We start from the raw sequence: 17,571 nt of genomic DNA, 5'->3' as shown, positions 1-17,571 counted from the left end.
AAAATCAATTATCCATTTTAAATGGGTTAAAATTTACAATATGCAAATTATGCTTCAGTAAAGGTGTAAAAAATAAAGCAAATGTGGTAAAATAGTGATTATATAGGTTTGCATTGTGCTAGTCTTTTTAACTCTTCTATAGTTTTGAAATTCTTCAAAATAAAAAGCTGGGGGTAGATCAGAATGAACTCTGCAAAACACACACACACACCTCAAATTTAGTGCTTGTAAATGCAGATTACCTAAAGGAGGTAAAGGACATGTGTAACACAACTGTGAAAGATTTAGGATTGAATAAAAGAAGAGCACAGCACACTGGAATCTAGGGCCAATTTTTATCCAAGGATTTGATTAACAATTTTTCTCAACTTAGGTGTTATTTTTTCCTAATTACACAAGTAATGCATATTTCTTGTAGAAAATTTAGGGATTACAGTGAAAAGGAAAGATTAAGAATTAATTAAAGTATAAAAAAGAAAATAAAAACCAAGTATAATTTCATAGCCAAAGATAACCATTAATAATTTGTTCTTCATCCTTCAGGTAAAACAGTTCCATTTCAGCAAAGGAAAGCTATCTGTATATATAACATCATCACAACTTAATCAATTGGCATGCTGAAATTTTATATCCTAGCCAAACAATCCCATAAATCTTAAGAATGAAAAGGCAAAATAAAAAATTTTAGATGCAAATCCAATGCTTCCTTAAAGATTCCAATTAAAAAATGCATGCACTAGCCTCAGGTCTCCCCCAAAACCCTCCTAAAATACAGGTATGATGCTGCAGGTTGAAAGACTGTGCCCCCCAAAATTCACATGTTGAAACCTAACCCCCACTGCGATGGTATTAGGAGGTGGAGATTCTGGAGGTGATTAGGTCATAAGGGTAGAACCCTCATGAATGGGATTAGAGAGATCCCTTACCTGCTTCCACCATGTGGGCTTTCAATGAGAAGTCAGCCATCTATGAACCAGGATCAGGCCCTCACTAGACATCAAATTTGCTGGCACCCTGATCTGGGACTTCCCAGCCTCTAGATCTTGTGAGAAATAAATTTCTGGTGTTTATAAACCACACAGTCTATGGTGGTGTCATAGCAGCCCGAACAAACTAAGACAAGTGGGGAGGAAAAGTCATAAATTCACAAGGACTGAGTGAACAAGTCAGGAAGCAACATTTGGGGCCCTGGAAGGTAGACAGAGAAGTGGTAAATGACTGAGCCAACCTGAGAAAGTGGAATCCTCCTTAGCCAGCAATGGGGAAAAGTAGAGAAGCAACCCGACTGAAAATGAGGATTCCCAAAAGGTTCGGGAATTAACAGCACCGGGTACCCTACAAATGAAGGTGAAGATACTGATAAAAACAGGAGACTATGCATTTGCCTAAACCCAACAGTTAGACCTGTCTAAACACTGCATATGAAGCCTGGTGAATGCCTCACCCTGGAGGAAACGGGTGGGGCTTTTTTAAGCTCTCACTTAACAAAAACTACAGTCAGGTCCACAGCTTCCAATCCACTTTCTCTGTCCTACTTTTAAATAGGAGTAGACAGCCAAGAACAACCAAATACTTAAGGTAAAGCATCGAATATTAAAGAAAAAGATTATAGCAAGCAGACAGAAATGGAAACTTGGAGAAAACAACACTGAGATCTCCCAGAAAGCAGAGCAAAAAAAAAAAAAAAAAAAAAAAAAAAAAAAAAAAGGTCAAAAGCTGAAAAGAGAAAACAGAGGACCAGATCAGAAGGTCCAGTATCTAAAAAATAGGAGATCTAAGAAAAGAGAACACAGAAAATAAAGGGGAGGCAATCAAAAGATTAATTCAAGAAATCTCCCAAGAACAAGAGGGCAGTTTCCAGATGGAAAGAGCTCCCCAAAGCTGAGCACAAGGTAAGACAATACATGCTGAAATGTATCACCATCAAACTTCAGGACACTAAGGACACAGCAAAGTTACCAAAAGCTTCCAAATAGGAAAAAGACAGGATTCACACAAAGAACAAAGAATCAGAACGTTTCTACTGAAAACAGAAGACTAAGGAGCAGTGCCTTCAAAACTCTGAGAAAAATATTTCCAGCCTTAAAATTGCTACCTAACCAAAACTGGGATATCAACAAAGCCTCAGAGTAAAATATAGTTTCAGAATACAAAAGTCTCAAGTTTTATCTCCTCTGCACTCTCAGGAAGTTTAAAAAAATGGGGTCCAGGAAACAAGGTTTCCAACAAAGGGTGGGGAGTAGGAGGAGTGTGAAAGAAATCCCCAGGGTCCCCAGGGTGGTAAGAGCTGTGCAGCACACCCAGAGCCCAACCAGTCCAGATCAGAGGAAGTCAAATGCTCTGCAAGAAACTTCTTCAAAAAGGTAAAACTGATACAATACTGTCTGAACTTATCAAGAAGGGAGGCACAGTTGGTAAGGACTTTGAGGGTAACTTAGGAAAAAATTATCTAAGAGACTGCGCAAACCAAAAGTTAACACAATTATTACCCTTGGGGCAGCAAAAGATTGTACAGAAAAGGAAAATGAATCTAAATACACTAACAGCTCAATTGTCAATAAGCATTTAAACATATAAACTGACTTGACCAAATTACAAATTATTAAAATGGGAGAATGGGAGATAGGGTGAGTAAAACCAACAACTTTCAGCTCTAAATCTTTACACATACAAATTTATCTAATCACCAGATAAAAACAGATATTGTCCTTATATATGAGAAAACCAAGGCACAGAGAGGGTAATAATTTGCCAAAGGTCATACAAATAGTAAGTAGCAGAAGAGCTTTGAACTTTCTTGCTCTTCACCACTACACTGGCTATTAAAGAATGAAATCCTCATCTCCCTGTGGGGAATCAACAGGTAATGATTAAAACTGGAAGGAAAAAAAAAAAAAGAAATCAGCAAGAGAGGCAAAAATCTCAAAATCAGGGAAAGAACTGAAAAAGATTGCTTCTGGGGAGTGAAAGAAGGAAAAATGGGTCTAGAATCCCTGTTCTTAATCCCTGCAAAACTACTTTACTTGTGGAAACTATGCATTTATAACTTGGATAAAATGAAAATTAAATTGTGGGGCGCCTGAGTAGCGCAGTCGTTAGGCGTCTGCCTTTGGCTCAGGGTGTGATCCCAGCGTTCTGGGATTGAGTCCCACATTGGGCTCCTCCGCTGGGAGCCTGCTTCTTCCTCTCCCATTCCCCCTGCTTGTGTTCCCTCTCTCGCTGGCTGTCTATCTCTGTCAAATAAATAAATAAAAAATCTTTAAAAAAAAAATGAAAATTAAATTGTGAGAAGAAAATGTACTTGCCTTTTAAAAATACCTTTTAAGTAAACCTTAAAACTCTTATTCAACTGTAGAAAACTGGACATAAATACAACAGAGGAAAAAGCGCAAAAACAAGCCCAAATAGATATATAAGCATTTGATATATGATAAAGATATCATTTCAAATCTTTGGGGGGGGGACATGAATTTCTCAAAAAATGGAGAAAACGAATCATTTGAAAAAGATTTTAGATATCGATCTCCCACCACACTGCTAAATATATTTTAACTATATGAAAGATTTATATGTAAATTTTGCAATCATAAAACAGAGGTAAATAATAATTATGTAACAATTATGTGGGGAAAAGATTTCTAAGCATGAAACCAAAAGCAGAAATCAAAAAAGACTGCTGGTTTCAACTTCATAAAAATTCACAAAGAAAGTGCCACGAAGTAAAAAAAACATTAAAAACCAACTTAAAGACAAACTGGAGGAAAGGCAAGTATTTAATAAGATGTTCATTTCCTTAACATGCAAACAACTCAAGTCAATGAGAGAAAGAAAATCCAATTGAGGTAGGCAGGAAAACACTAACAAGTCATAAGAAAGTACAAAAAGCTGGGGGAAAATACAAATAGTCAATAAAGATATGGAAAGACGTCCTACCTCATTCATAATTAAAGCACTACAAATTAAAATGAATACACTTTTAACCTACCAGACCAGCAACAATGTAAAGACAAAGATCATTCCTGGGTTGATAAAAGTGTGTGCCAAACAAGCACTCTTGCACATTGATAGTAAAAATGAAATTTGTTACAATATTTTTGAAGTGAATTTGTTATTACCTATCAAAATTTAAATTGCCCATACACCCAACCCCAGCAATTCCACTTCTAGAACTGTACCTACAAGTATATAAACATACCTGTACCACAGCAGCTTTATAAAAGCAAATACCTGGAAACCAGCTATCCATCAAAAGGACATATTTAAATAAAATATGGTCAGCCACAGTGAAATAAATACCATGCACCCATTAAAAGAAATGATGTCCACAGCATATTGTGAAGTTAAACTAATCTGACAACAGTATGTATAGTATGATTCCCTTTGCATGTGTGTGCACATGGGGGAGAGATAAGACCCCTAATACAAGTATTCTACAGATCATGTTCTCCCAGGTCGAAAATCTACATCTACAGATCATGCTTTCCCACTCAGGAAAACCCTTGACAACTGAAGTAGATGATGGATCTGAAAACGACCTGGCCCAAAGTCTTTACTTGACAACGTATCAAAGTTTGCTTTAAAGCACTGTGGAGGAGAAAACTTCCCAACAAGACCTAACATTTAAGACCTAAAGACATCTATCAAGAACTACTTTCATTGACTTTAAACTATCTGTACAGAAGACAGTTCTTTGGGGGGGGGGGGGGAGACTGTGGGAGGAAGGATTTAAATCTGCATGTAGAATGGTGGAAAGTATAGCAATAACTTCTCATTAGCATACATATGGACTCTGTGACCACTCTGATCAAACACAGGTCTACAGAGGTACACAATGTCTCTGAAAAAAACAGAATAACGGCCACTTCTGGAGAATGAGTTCAGAGGGGGAAAACCCAGGAATTTATGTACTACCTAAACTTCTCACAAGAAACATGTACTATAGTTTTATAATTATGTATCTAAATAAAATTTTAAGAAGTTAAAAAACAGGAAACTGAAAAAACGTGCAAGCTATAACTTACACATATCAATTCTTAAAATGACAAAGATACCAAAAAGCAAGGACATTTACAGGTATTAAAACTATGTACAACAACATTTGGGAAGGTACACAGGAGACTGAGAGTAGGTACCATTTCTGACAAAAGACACAAAATCTAGAATCAAAAAAAAACCTTACCTTTCATTGAAAAATCTTTGGTAGTTTGAATTATGTTTTTCATAATAATGATTATATTTTAATGTATGTAGATGATTCAGCAATAAAATAGAACAGAATGAATTTCCATAAATGATCCCTGCTACAACATGGCTAAACCTTGAAAACAGTATGCTCAGGAAAAGAAGTCAGCTTCAAAGGCCACATGCTGCATGTTTACAGTTACATGCAATATCCAGAACATGCAAATTCGGGAGAGACAGACAGCAGAATGGTGGCTGCCTGGTGCTGGGGGGTAAGAGGACGGACCACAAATTGGCATAAACTTTACTGGAGGGGCGCCTGGGTGGCTCAGTCAGTTAAGGGACCGACTCTTGATTTCTGCTCAGGTCAGGATCTCAGGGTTTTGAGATATAACCCCACCTCAGCCTCCATGCTGGGAGTGGAGCCTGCTGAAGATTCTCTCTCTCCCACCCCCACTCCCTCCCCAACTCCAGCACTCTCTCTCTCAAAAAAAAAAGAGTAAAATACTATTCTCCTGGTGAGAAAAAAAAATTGACAAAAAATTAATGACTCTGAAATTAGGATGATGGGTACACAGGATTCATTATACCTTTTTTTTTTTTCAAAATAAAAATATAAATTTAAAAAATAGCCAATACACACACATAAAACTTCAGATTTCACCAAGCAATCAAAGAAATGCAAACTAAAACATGTAATGCCTTTTATAAACCTACCCAGCAAAAATTTAAAAATTCCCAGGAAACAAGTTTTCTAATGCCTAACTGTTCAGATTATTAATTGTTACATTCTTCATGAAGGCTGTCTGTCAATGTTCAACAACCTTCAAAAGGGGGGGGGGTGCCTGGGTGGCACAGTCGTTAAGCGTCTGCCTTCAGCTCAGGGTGTGATCCCAGCGTTCTGAGATCGAGCCCCACATCAGGCTCTTCCGCTAGGAGCCTGCTTCTTCCTCTCCCACTCCCCCTGCTTGTGTTTCCTCTCTCGCTGGCTGTCCCTGTCAAACAAATAAAATCTTAAAAAAAAAAAAAAAGAACCTTCAAAAGGGCACACCTTTGACCCGGCAAGTCCACTTCTAAGAATTTCTCCAGAATAAATACATAGGCTATGCATCACAATTTCTTAAAACATTAAGAAAGTGAGAAGAAAATAATTAGGCAAGCGAACAGACATTTATAATAGTGAAAAGGAACAACAACAAAATCAATAAATGGCTTCTTAACTAAAGTTACAAAATAAGTAATGGAATACTAGCAGCCATGAAAAATAGACATGGCAAGATATCTGTGCTTAGTGAAAAAGCAGGCTGTAAAGCATTATGTGTTATATTTTAACTTAAAATATACAGCATATAAATATCTATATATGCATATATGTGAACACAAACTGACAGCGGAGTAGTATTACAAGTGGCTTTATTTCTTTATTGTCTTTCTTCAACATTTCTGAATTTGCTGGTTTTCTGTATTCAGTATTACTACATTAACAGTCAGGAAAAAAAATTTCCACTTTCCAAAAAAGCACACTTCCTTACCAAAAAAAAAAAAAAAAGGACAAAGGGCATGTTCAGCCAATTCATAAAAGAAATACAAATGGACTTTTAAGACATAAAAGTACTCATTAGAAATGACAAAATACAAATTAAAACATCACTTTTTTAATCTACAAAACTGAAAAAAAATTTTTTTTGATTATAATATGCTGCATTGATGAGGTATTAAAAGAACAGTTACACAGTAGTGGCGGAAATACAAATCAGCCTGACCTTTATGAGAGAGACAATTTGGCAATTAAATATTAAGAGCATTACAAGCCACGTTTATCTTTAGAACAGCTATCTAATTCTAGGAAAAAATTCTAAGGAAATAATTAAGGATGCAAGCAAAGATTTACCTACAAGGATATTCAATACTGAGTTTATAGTGATAAAAAATTAAAAACAACCCTGATATCCAACAAAAAAGGATTATTGAGTTATTCTATATCCATGTAACGGAATACCATGAAGTCTTTAAAAGTAAAAGTGCAAAATCGTATTAAAAATACAATAGTCATAAAAGATTTTAAGTGAAAGCAGGTTACAAATAGTGTGTGTCGTGGTTGAAGAGTATCCACCAAAATTCACATCTGCCCAGAACCTCAGAAAGTTATCTTAATTGGAAATAGTCTTTGCAGATGCAATTAGTTCCGAAGAGGTCAGATTAGGCTGGGCCCCAAATCCAACTGACCGGCGTCCTTCTGGTGGGGGGGAATCCGGACACACACACAAGGAAGAAGGCCATGTGACTACTGAGGCAGAGGTCGGAGTGAAACGGCTACGAGCCTAGGAACCCCAAACAACGCCTTCAGAAGCTAAGAAGGGGTAAGGGAGGGTTCTTCTCTAGAAATCATCAGAGGGAGCACAGACCGGCTGATACCTTGACTTCAATTTCTAGCCTCCAGAACTGTAAGAGAATAACTTTTTGTTTCAAGCCACCCGGTTTGTGGTAATTTGTTACGGCAGCCCTAGCAACCCACATAGTGTATAAAACACAGCAATCAGGAGCACAGCCTCTCGTCCCAGACTGCTTACATCTGAATCCTATTCCTGCTACTTATTACCCATGTAACTTTAGGCAAGTTATTTAACCTTACCAAGCCTCTTTTCCTTTTCTGTAAAATGAGGATAACAGTATTTATTTCCTAAAATTATTGTGAACATTAAATTATAGAGTAAACAATCACTTGAAACAGCACCTGGAATATAGTAAATACTCCACTTTCGTAAAGCAAACAGGTACACACACGCGCGTATTAGAAAAATACAGATGAAAAGGTTAAAATCATTTATTCCTGGCTCTGTGAGTATGGCTTATTTTTGTTTCCTTTTTGCTGACTGGCACTTTCTAGCTTATTTGCAATGATTTATGTCACAATAAAATGTTATATCGTAATAAAATCGTTATTTTTAAATTAAAAAAAATTTAAAGGCAGTTTGTTCCCAGTTGTATGCAAAACCCCATCCCTCAGCCAGTGCTTTCTATTCTCCCAAAGCCTATTATCAAAGTATTTTTTTAAACAAATTAAAAAGCAAAATTAACTTTAGAAAAAAACTGCTGGGGTGCCTGGGTGGCTCAGTCAGTTAAGCGTCTGCCTTTAGCTCAGGTCATGATCCCAGGGCCCTGGAATTGAGCCCCACATCGGGCTCCCTGCTCCGCGGGGAGTCTGCTTCTCCCTCTCCCTCTGCCTGCTGTTAACCTCCCCTCTCTCTCTGTCAAATAAATAAAATCTAAGAAAGAAAAGAAAGAAAAGAGAAAGAAAAAGAAAACAAGACTGGCTGACCAGAAAGCACTCTAGAAGCACCCTGCGTATCATTCAATCGAGTAGCAGGCTGTTGCTCCGTAATAGGCTGTGAATCACTGACCTCAAGCACAATAATTCAAGTGTGAACCCTTGGAAACACTTCACAGAGCCAAGGCCCAAACATAAGAAAACACAACTGTTCATTTTTTAAAGTGAGTCTTTTAGGGGTGCCTGGGTGGCTCAGTCGGTTCAGCGGCTGCCTTTGGCTCAGGTCGTGATCCCAGAGTCCTGGGATGAGCCCCACATTGCGCTCCTTGCTCAGCAGGGAGCCTGCTTCCCCTTTGCCTCTGCCTGCTGCTCCCCCTGCTTGTGCGCAAGTGCTTGCTCGCGCTCTCTCTGTCAAATAAATAAATAAAATCTTTAAAAAAATAAAAAAATAAAGTGAGTCTTTTAAAATCCAGTACACAGTAAATTCAGTGGGGCTAAGTTCCATATTTGGAATAAACTGCTCCCTTCCCAAGATACACATTGACTTTGACAAATCATTAGAAAACCACTCACAAAATCAATTACTCTTACCAGTGAAAAGTATATCAGTTTCATCTGCACAAGGTGATTTAATAATAAGAATTAAACCTCTTTCATGAGTTTCGGTCTTGTGTCTGGGGGTCCCTAAAAAGTTTAACTTATAAAATGTGTTCCCTGACAATATCTCATAAGCAAATTCAGATGAACTCACTAGTTAACACATTTTGCTCTTACCACAGCTTAACAAAATTTTAATAATTACATGTAATTAATGGATGAAAGTCTGTTGCTCAACATAGTGAAAGAATTCTACTCTATTTGAAGAGATCAAATCTACCACTGCACTTCTAGAAAACTACATACCTATTTGGTCATCCTATCCAAGTATCTTGACAAGTAACTCAGTACAAGGGCTGTAGTATCCACTATACTGGATAGGAAGAACAATTATTCACATTACAATACCACTGTTAAAAAAAAAATACACACACACGCACACACGTATACACGTGCGCACACAGAAAATTCTCTAAGTATATGTGCATGCAAAATCCTATAGGCATGAAATTTTCTAAAAGGTACAGAAGAAATAGGCTTCCTGGTCAGCCAGGAGTCTGCTTCTCCCGCTCCCTTTGCCCCTCCCCGCACTGTGCACTCACGTGCTCTCTCTCTCTCTGCATCAAATAAATAAAATCTTTAAAAAAGAGAGAGAGAGAGAGAGAGAGAGAGAGATGCTAGAAAGGTAGAGGCAGGTAAACCAGGACCGATCTTTGGAGGGCCCTGAATGTCAAGTTAAAGTTCTGTTCTTTATCTGGTATGCAACAAGGGCACTGTTAAAGGTTTTTAAGAAAAAAATGGCCTAGATCAAAGCTGTGATTTAGAAAGATTAATCTGGTAGTGGTATGTCCACAAAATGAATTGGAAGGAAGAGAGCCAGGTGTAGAAAGCCAATTTGGAGAGTATTTCTATTAACGTGGTGGCAAGGGGAATGGAAAAAAGAGCAAGGAAGTGCACTGTAGGGTGGAAATAAAATGGGGTTTGGCAAATGATGTGAGGTGTCCAGGAACAAGAGGGCACTGGATAGAATTCAGTTCAAGCCTAACGTCTGGGAGACCAATGGAGCTACTGACAGAAAAGGGAAAAATCAGGAAGAAAAGCTGGCTGGTAGGATGGGGAAAAGGATAAATTGACCTTTTAAAAACACATTTAGTTTTGGGCGCCAATAGAACATCCATAACATTTTTCCCCATCAGAAAACCTTGCACACTTTTCTGGCCCAATTTTTAGGTTTAGCTGAAGACAGTATTTAATACAAGTAAAGGATATATTTAATGCAGAGTCAATGAGAAGCCAGTCCCAGAGCATATGACATGATCAAAATTAAGCTACACAGGATTAAGTTGGACTCCTACCTCACATCCTATACAAAAATTAACTCAAAATGGATCGGTGGCCTAAATATAAGAAGTGAAACTGTAAAACTCTTAGAAGAAAACATAGAAAAATCTTCACAACCTTGGATTAGCAATGGATTATTAGATCTAACGCCGAAAGCACAAGGAACAACAAAAAATTAGATAAACTGGACTGCATCAAAATAAAAACATGTGCGCTGAAGGACATTATCAAGAAAAATGAAAAGATAATCTACAGAATGGGAGACAATACTTGCAAATCACATATCTGACAAGGGTCTAGTATCCAGAATATATAAAGAACTCTTACAACTGAACAAAAAAAGACACACAATCCAACTAAAAAAAGCAAAGGACTTGAATAAACACTTCTCCAAGGAAGCATACAAATGGCTAAAAAGCATATTAAAAGACATTCAGTACCATTAGTAATTAGAGAAATAAAAAACAAAATCACAATGAGGTACCACTTCATACCCATAAGAATGGCTATAATTTAAAAAAGGAAAATAACAGTGGTTGGCAAGGGAAAGAGAAATTGGGACAGACCTTTGTTCATTGCTAGGGCGATATAAAATAACTCAACCGCTGCGCAAAATAGTTCGGTGGTTCCTCAAAAAGTTAAACACAATTACCATAAGATCCAGCAATTCAACTCCTCAGTATGTAACCAAGAGAAGTAAAAACAGGTACTCAAACAAATACATGCACTATCCACAATAGCCAGAAATTGGAAATGGCTTGGATGTCCAAAAACAAATGAATGGCTAAACTGTGGTAGCAACATACACGGAAACACTACTTAGCCGTAAAAAGGAATGAAATACCGATACCTGCCATACAACATGGATGAACCTTGAAAGACACTAGACACAGGACTAAATCGTAGGACTCCCTTCATATGAAATATCTGGAACAGGTACATGTTTAGGCAAGAATTCAGACTGGTGATTGTCAAGGCAAGGGGGAGAAAATGGACCTGGGTGGTTGCCAGGGCTTGGGTTTCCAGGAAATGAAGAGCAACTGCTTTAACAGGTGTAGGGTTTCCTTCTGGGGTGATGAAAATGTCCCACTAGACATAGGTGGTAGCTACTACACTGTGAATACACTGCCACTAAACTGTTCACTTTGTCATGGTTTTATTTTATGTTATGTTGATTTCATCTCAATTTTTAAAAAATCAACAATATTCCAAACAAAAAATAAAAATAAGCTCCATGTCTTGTCATTCCTGATTTCCATTTGTCACATTCTCGCCAAGCCAAGATCCTAGATGACTCGGCTCCACTTGCTCCCTCCTGGTTTCACTCAGTTAACATCCTCTACCTACAATACACTACTTTTCCATCAATTCAAATCCCCTAAGTATTTCAAAACTTCTATGAACACAACTTACCCATAGCAGTCATTGAATCTCTGTGAATCACTGGTTCTATTTGATTCAGTCCATTCCTACCCGTTCTGAAATTTTATTCAGTTACTTTAGTGCTGATATATGAATGTTTCGTCATTATCCTCAAACTTTTCTCTGATCATTTCAGACATGTTATTTTCCTATTAGAGCACAAATTATAATAGTGGCTGTCTTCTACTTTTTGCATTACACTGTCTGCTAAGGATCTATCCAGATTACATTTATTTAAATACTGTCTGGTTGAGAGTTTTTGCTGTTAAGTGCTACACAAATTTTGTGTGGAAGGAGTGGGAAGATTAAGAGATGGTGAAGAAACCACCTCCACCCACCCTAGCTATAACAGAGATTATTTTGACTTCATCTATGATCAGAAATACAAGTCCCGCAGCAATACTGTTTGTAAAGACTTCCTGTAGGACAACAATGTACTTTTTACTGTGTTTCTTTTAAAACTAAAATGAATCTAGATGCTCTCTTTGTAAACTTTTTTATATTATACCCAGAGTCCCAACTTGTATGTGCCACTCAAAAAAGGTAAGAACAAAGTAAAAAAGAACTCCAAAGCAACAACTCTCAACCTTCTTAAAAATGTCATAGAGTGTGGGGCACCGGGGTGGCTCAGTTGGTTGAGCATTCGTGTGCTCAACAGGGAGTCGGCTTGAGAGTCTAGCTCTCCCTCACCCTTTGCCCCTCCCCCACACTCTCACTCTCCATCTTCCCCTCCCCCACTCTTGCCCTCTAAAAAAATAAATCAAATGTTTTTTAAAAAGTCATAGAGTGCACAACACTCTGTCATTGAGTGTTATGCAATCCTTCCCTACCCTCTTCCTAAAACTGCTGCTTGGCACACATTATTTTCCAGAAACCCAGTATTAGTATCACGGTTTATCTATTATAAAGGGACTTTTCCTGGACTCATGCATATAAACCAGAAAGTGGATCAGAAACTCATTTACCATGCAGATGACTGAGAAATGGATTAAGATCAGGCAGGAGAGGTACTGTGAAATAAGAGGTACAACTGATTTTCACATCTAGATTCTGATTTTGCTTCATTTTGTCAGTTATACCTTTATTTTATCCAGTCAGGCGCCTCTGACAATGTTGACAAAATCAACAGGACATGACTGTATAAAAATGTCTTTCCATAGTTACTTTTCTAGAAAACATCTGTTCCACCCATGATGGGCACATGTAATGTTCCAAAAAATACACATTACTTCCTGAGGACACCTGCAGGTAACCTAGGATGTTTTAACACCACAATTGCAAAGCACCAGCCAAATGAACAGTCAACACTATATGCTAGTCAAAACTGTATTTATACTTGTACCAAGAAATAAGGCCAGTATTAATTCCTAAGTTAATGTCCTCTAAAAATCCAGAAGTATTAAAAAATAAAATCAAATATAGGGGCGTCCGGTTGGCTCATTTGGTAGGTCATGCAACTCTCGATCCCAAGGTCTTGAGTTCGAGCCCCATGTTGGGCATGGAGCCTACTTTAAGTAACAAACTAACTAAACAAATAAAATCTACAAGTGTTATTTGCCTCTTGTCACAAATGCTAAAGAACAACTCACTTTAAAAACATGAGACAAATGATTTTGAGGGCCAGAAGTGAAGTTAAAATCTTACGTTACACTAAACTGTACACTTAAAATTGGTTAAAACGGTTTTATGTTAAATTTTTTAAAAAATCATATGTAAGTTCTCTGAATCATGTTGGTTTCACCTTAAAACAAATAATATCTATTAGGCTACATTAAAGGATAAGAAACCACCAAATTGAATGTGCTTAAATTATAAATGGTTAAAAAGCTTTAGTGATTTGAATTAACAGAAACTTTCTGATCTCTTAAGGAAGGTGTTTATTAGATAGATAGTCTCCATCTCCAAGGAGGGTATAAGCAATGAAAAAGTTTTAAATTATAGTAAGAGAGATTTCGTTTTGACAAAATTCTAACTAGAAAAGTAATTAAACACTATAATAAGGTATCATGCAAATCTCTGCCCTCAGGGATGCAAGAATAAGCTATCTTGGAAGGATTATATGCAATTCTTCAGGAAAAACTGGAATGAACTAGAGAATCTCTTAAACCAGCTTCCAGTTTTATAAACTCAACAGCCCAGTAGTGTCTCTGCAAGACATTCTACCTACAGAAAGTTAGAGTACTCTACAAGTCATTTCAGTTTGCTTCAGATACTGGGTCTTTTCACCACACCATTTATTCACTTTATGTACTCACTTAGGAACTGAAAATTGACTACTTTTGTTAAGAGGCAGTTCCGTCACCTTCCAGCAGCATGGCCGCCAGCTCAGGTAAAAACACTACAAAAATGCTTAAACTGAAACATACTTCGTCCCAAATTAAACAAATAGAAATATCTACATAATGTACAACAAGCTAAAGACAAGTGGAAAAAATCCTTTATAGGGTTTTATAGGATAATTTACAAGGATAATTTTATAGGATAATTTACAAGGCCAAACATTCAATTTAGTCAGTTCTTCAACAGCTTCTTAAAAAGTTGTTACTAACAACAAAAAAATACTTACTTTTGAAAACAAAAGCATAGTCTTTCCAACTCAAGTTTCATTTTAGAAAACTTATGGCCTTCATTTTAAAATAACGATTTTTAATTAACCACATTATTTTCTAACAGTTATCAAGCAACTGAATGGTGGGTATTTATTAAAACCCACAGCAGGCACTTATGAAGTTACAGTAAAGTTAATCATCTCAAATTCAACAGGTTAACCACAGCAATTTGAGATTTTGCCAACCTGTATTAGGACTATCTCAACAGTTTACAAAATTGGACATCAAATGACACTTAAAAACAATACATTTCTAGACTATATATTTCTTAAACAACACACAAATGTTTTGACCAAGTACACATGCATGACTGTATTTATTTTAACTAGATTTTATTAATTATGAGTATTTATTTAGAACAAAAATCTAACAAGACAAATTCGGTCAGATCAAAATAGGAATCAAAATACAATACTGGAGCTAACTGATTTCATTAGAAAGAAAAGAATACCAAGCTCTCGCTATCTCCCTCTCACATAAAATCTTAAAAAAATAATGATTCTTCATTTTATAATCAAAGACAAAAAATATGACTTCTACACCCAAAAAATAAGGTAATATGGCTTAAAGCTGAGTTATCACTTAATTGCCTGGATTCCTAAGAAGCTACTAACTTCTAACTGCTTTAAAACCTGAACCCATCTTTTAATGGCTCACTGCTTTGCTTAGAAATGTATCACACCTTGTTTCATACAGAGATGCCATCTCATTAGAATACATGCTGCTCCATGCCTTTAAACTTAATAATTTTTTATTAAGAAATTCAATAAAATTTTTATAATGCAACTATAATTTTTAAGTTATTTTTTTTCTTATCCACATTGGGCCTCACCTTTCACAACACCTAAAAACAAACAATCTTAGATGTTAAACACACACACCTCAAACATATAAAATTCATTACACTGGTTTTGTAGCCATAATAATTATACTAATAAATACTGACTCTAAAGAACTAAAAACTTACAGGGGCAGGGTTTAAATGGTACGACTCACAAGGGGGTGGGGAGAAATAATGATCCTCCCCTACCAAACTGGCCGCAACAATATGCCAAGTTTCCTATGCTGAACTAGTGTAAACAAGGAAGAAAAAAAGCTGGGGGTAGGAAGTAGGCAGGCAAGAGAGCCCTGGTCAAGATACAACTTTACTTCTAAATTTCACCAGTGTAATACCTGTTCTCAATGTTTTCAATAACCCCACCAAGGACTATTTAAACACCACAGGTCGGTGTTCAGAACTACTGTAGGCTGTAGTCCCTCTCTTAGATAATCCCAGACATAAAAGATAGAAGTGGGGGTCACAAATGCTTCTTAAAGACTATCTCCTGCACTGAATGCCTCAAAAAGTTTCTAAACATCTGGAAATTCAATCCCACTCTTGCTATTAACAATCAAGTTTAAAGATAAAGTAACAGGACCTACAAATGATGCTACCAAAAAAAAAAAAAAAAATCACACATCACCTTTGGTGTGACCACAGCTACAAGTAAGATGAGCATCATTCCAGACAGGACTAGAAGAGGAATGGGATAAAGACTAGGCTTACAGCCTCTTTTTTCTGGCATTGCCTGAGGCATTCAGTGGACGTGGAATAAAGGGGAAGCTGGTTGTACAAGTGATGCCAAGAGAAACAAGATTCCACATGTCAGGGGACTGAATGCCCAAACACACAGAGCAAAGGGCACTCATCCCCTGGCTTTCTGACCAAAGAAAAATGAGTTGTTTCACCTGAAATCCTTTGAAAGGAAGTCTAATGGTCTCTATCACTCACCCTAAGTGAACTCAACAGCCCCTCCTCAGAGAACAAGGAGAAGCCCTGCTTATCAAAAATAGCAAGTGCTACATCCAATGCCAAGAAACACTCCTTTAGTCTAAGTGCCATGGTCTTCTGCCCCAATTCTACAAGGAGACTCCAAGCCAAAAAACTTGGTTTCCAGCCTAAGCCAAGTTCTCCATTTTCCCAAACATCCCCAACAACCGAGCTTTATTTCAGATAAGCCTCTCTCCACTCTGGCATTCTGGAGCCCAGGGCTCCAGGCCCCCAGAAAGTTCCCTCCTCCAAGATAATCTCCTTTTCTTCACGTTTCCTAGGGGTTTTCCAGAGCCTGCCCTAGGTCTAGCACTCCCGGTCCTCCGTTAGTAGATCTGCTCGTAGATCCCACTCCTCCCTGGCACAACTCTTCGGAAAGTCATCTCTCTTACCGTACTCACTTGTCCTCCCCCATAATATTTTTTTCCTTTTTTCCCTATCTGCCCTCGAGTGGAGAAACACACACACACACAATATCTATTCGCAGCTCCTAACTCCCAAGTCTCTCCCGTGCCCCAGGTTCTTCCATTAACACCTAATTCTCTCCCGGAGCTCCCCCCTCATCCCTGTCTTCCTCACCTAACTCCATACCCCAAGCTTTTTTCCCACTCCCCAAATTCAGATTTCCTGTGCTGTTTACTCTTGACCAACAAAACAGCTCTCTTGCTTCCAGGTCTAGTTCTATGCCTCGATACTCAAGTCTTTCCCCTCTTCCCACGTTCCTCGGCCCCTAATTCTCTGTAGAACCTCAGGAGCCCCTCCCCAATCTCCCTTCCGCCCCTCCTGCACTCCGTGGCCCCGCACTCACCTCGTACGTCCTCTCTAGCCTTGCTCAGCCCCCAAATTTCTCCCATGTCCCTGAGGCTCCCCCACATGCCCTCCACGCCCCGAGAAGGGGGTGGCCCTCAGTGCCCGCCCGGCCCGCCCTGCCCGGGTGTCCCTTCGCTTCCCCGCGGGCCCCAGGGCTGGCGCGGCGGGGCCGGCTCACCAGTTGGTCATGTCCAGGAAGAAGGCGCAGCCGGCCGGGTTGAGCTGGAAGCCGAGCAGCCGCTGGAACTCGGAGATGAGCACGTCCTTATCGGTGGTGCCCAAGCAGCTGAACTTCTGCATCAGCTCAGGGTCCAGGTCCACGTCCATGCCCTCCATGGCTGAGGCCGGACACCCTCTTCCCCGCCTCCTCAAAACCGAGCCGCCGCCGCCGCGCCGCCGGGCCCGGGGACCGGGAGGGGGCCCGCTGCTAGCTGGCGCCGCGACCCCGCTCCTTTGAGGTAGGCCCCGGGCCTCTCACCGCCTCATAGGGATAAACTCACTCAGCCACTCACTCACTCTCTCGCTCCCCCCCC

At 38.6% G+C, this 17,571-nt stretch overlaps 1 protein-coding gene across 2 annotated transcripts in view; it reads right to left on the bottom strand.

The window, feature by feature from the left end:
- ILRUN (inflammation and lipid regulator with UBA-like and NBR1-like domains) overlaps nucleotides 1–17,562 on the bottom strand; it is an 88,043-nt gene extending 70,481 nt beyond the window's left edge. Inside the window, exon 1 of one of the 2 annotated variants that reach the window (XM_040644737.1) lies at nucleotides 17,217–17,562. In XM_040644737.1, the coding sequence (XP_040500671.1) occupies nucleotides 17,217–17,374 (158 nt within the window). In that variant the 5' untranslated portion in view covers nucleotides 17,375–17,562. The remainder of the gene's footprint in view (nucleotides 1–17,216) is intronic. The other variant, XM_040644736.1, reaches the window with a different exon arrangement.
- Nucleotides 17,563–17,571: the final 9 nt, after the last annotated feature.

The sequence above is a fragment of the Ursus maritimus genome, unplaced genomic scaffold, assembly GCF_017311325.1.
Source record: "Ursus maritimus isolate PB19 unplaced genomic scaffold, ASM1731132v1 scaffold_30, whole genome shotgun sequence".
NCBI lineage: Eukaryota > Metazoa > Chordata > Mammalia > Carnivora > Ursidae > Ursus > Ursus maritimus.
Note: the sequence above shows the minus strand (reverse complement) of the source record. Positions and strands in the feature narration are given on the sequence as shown.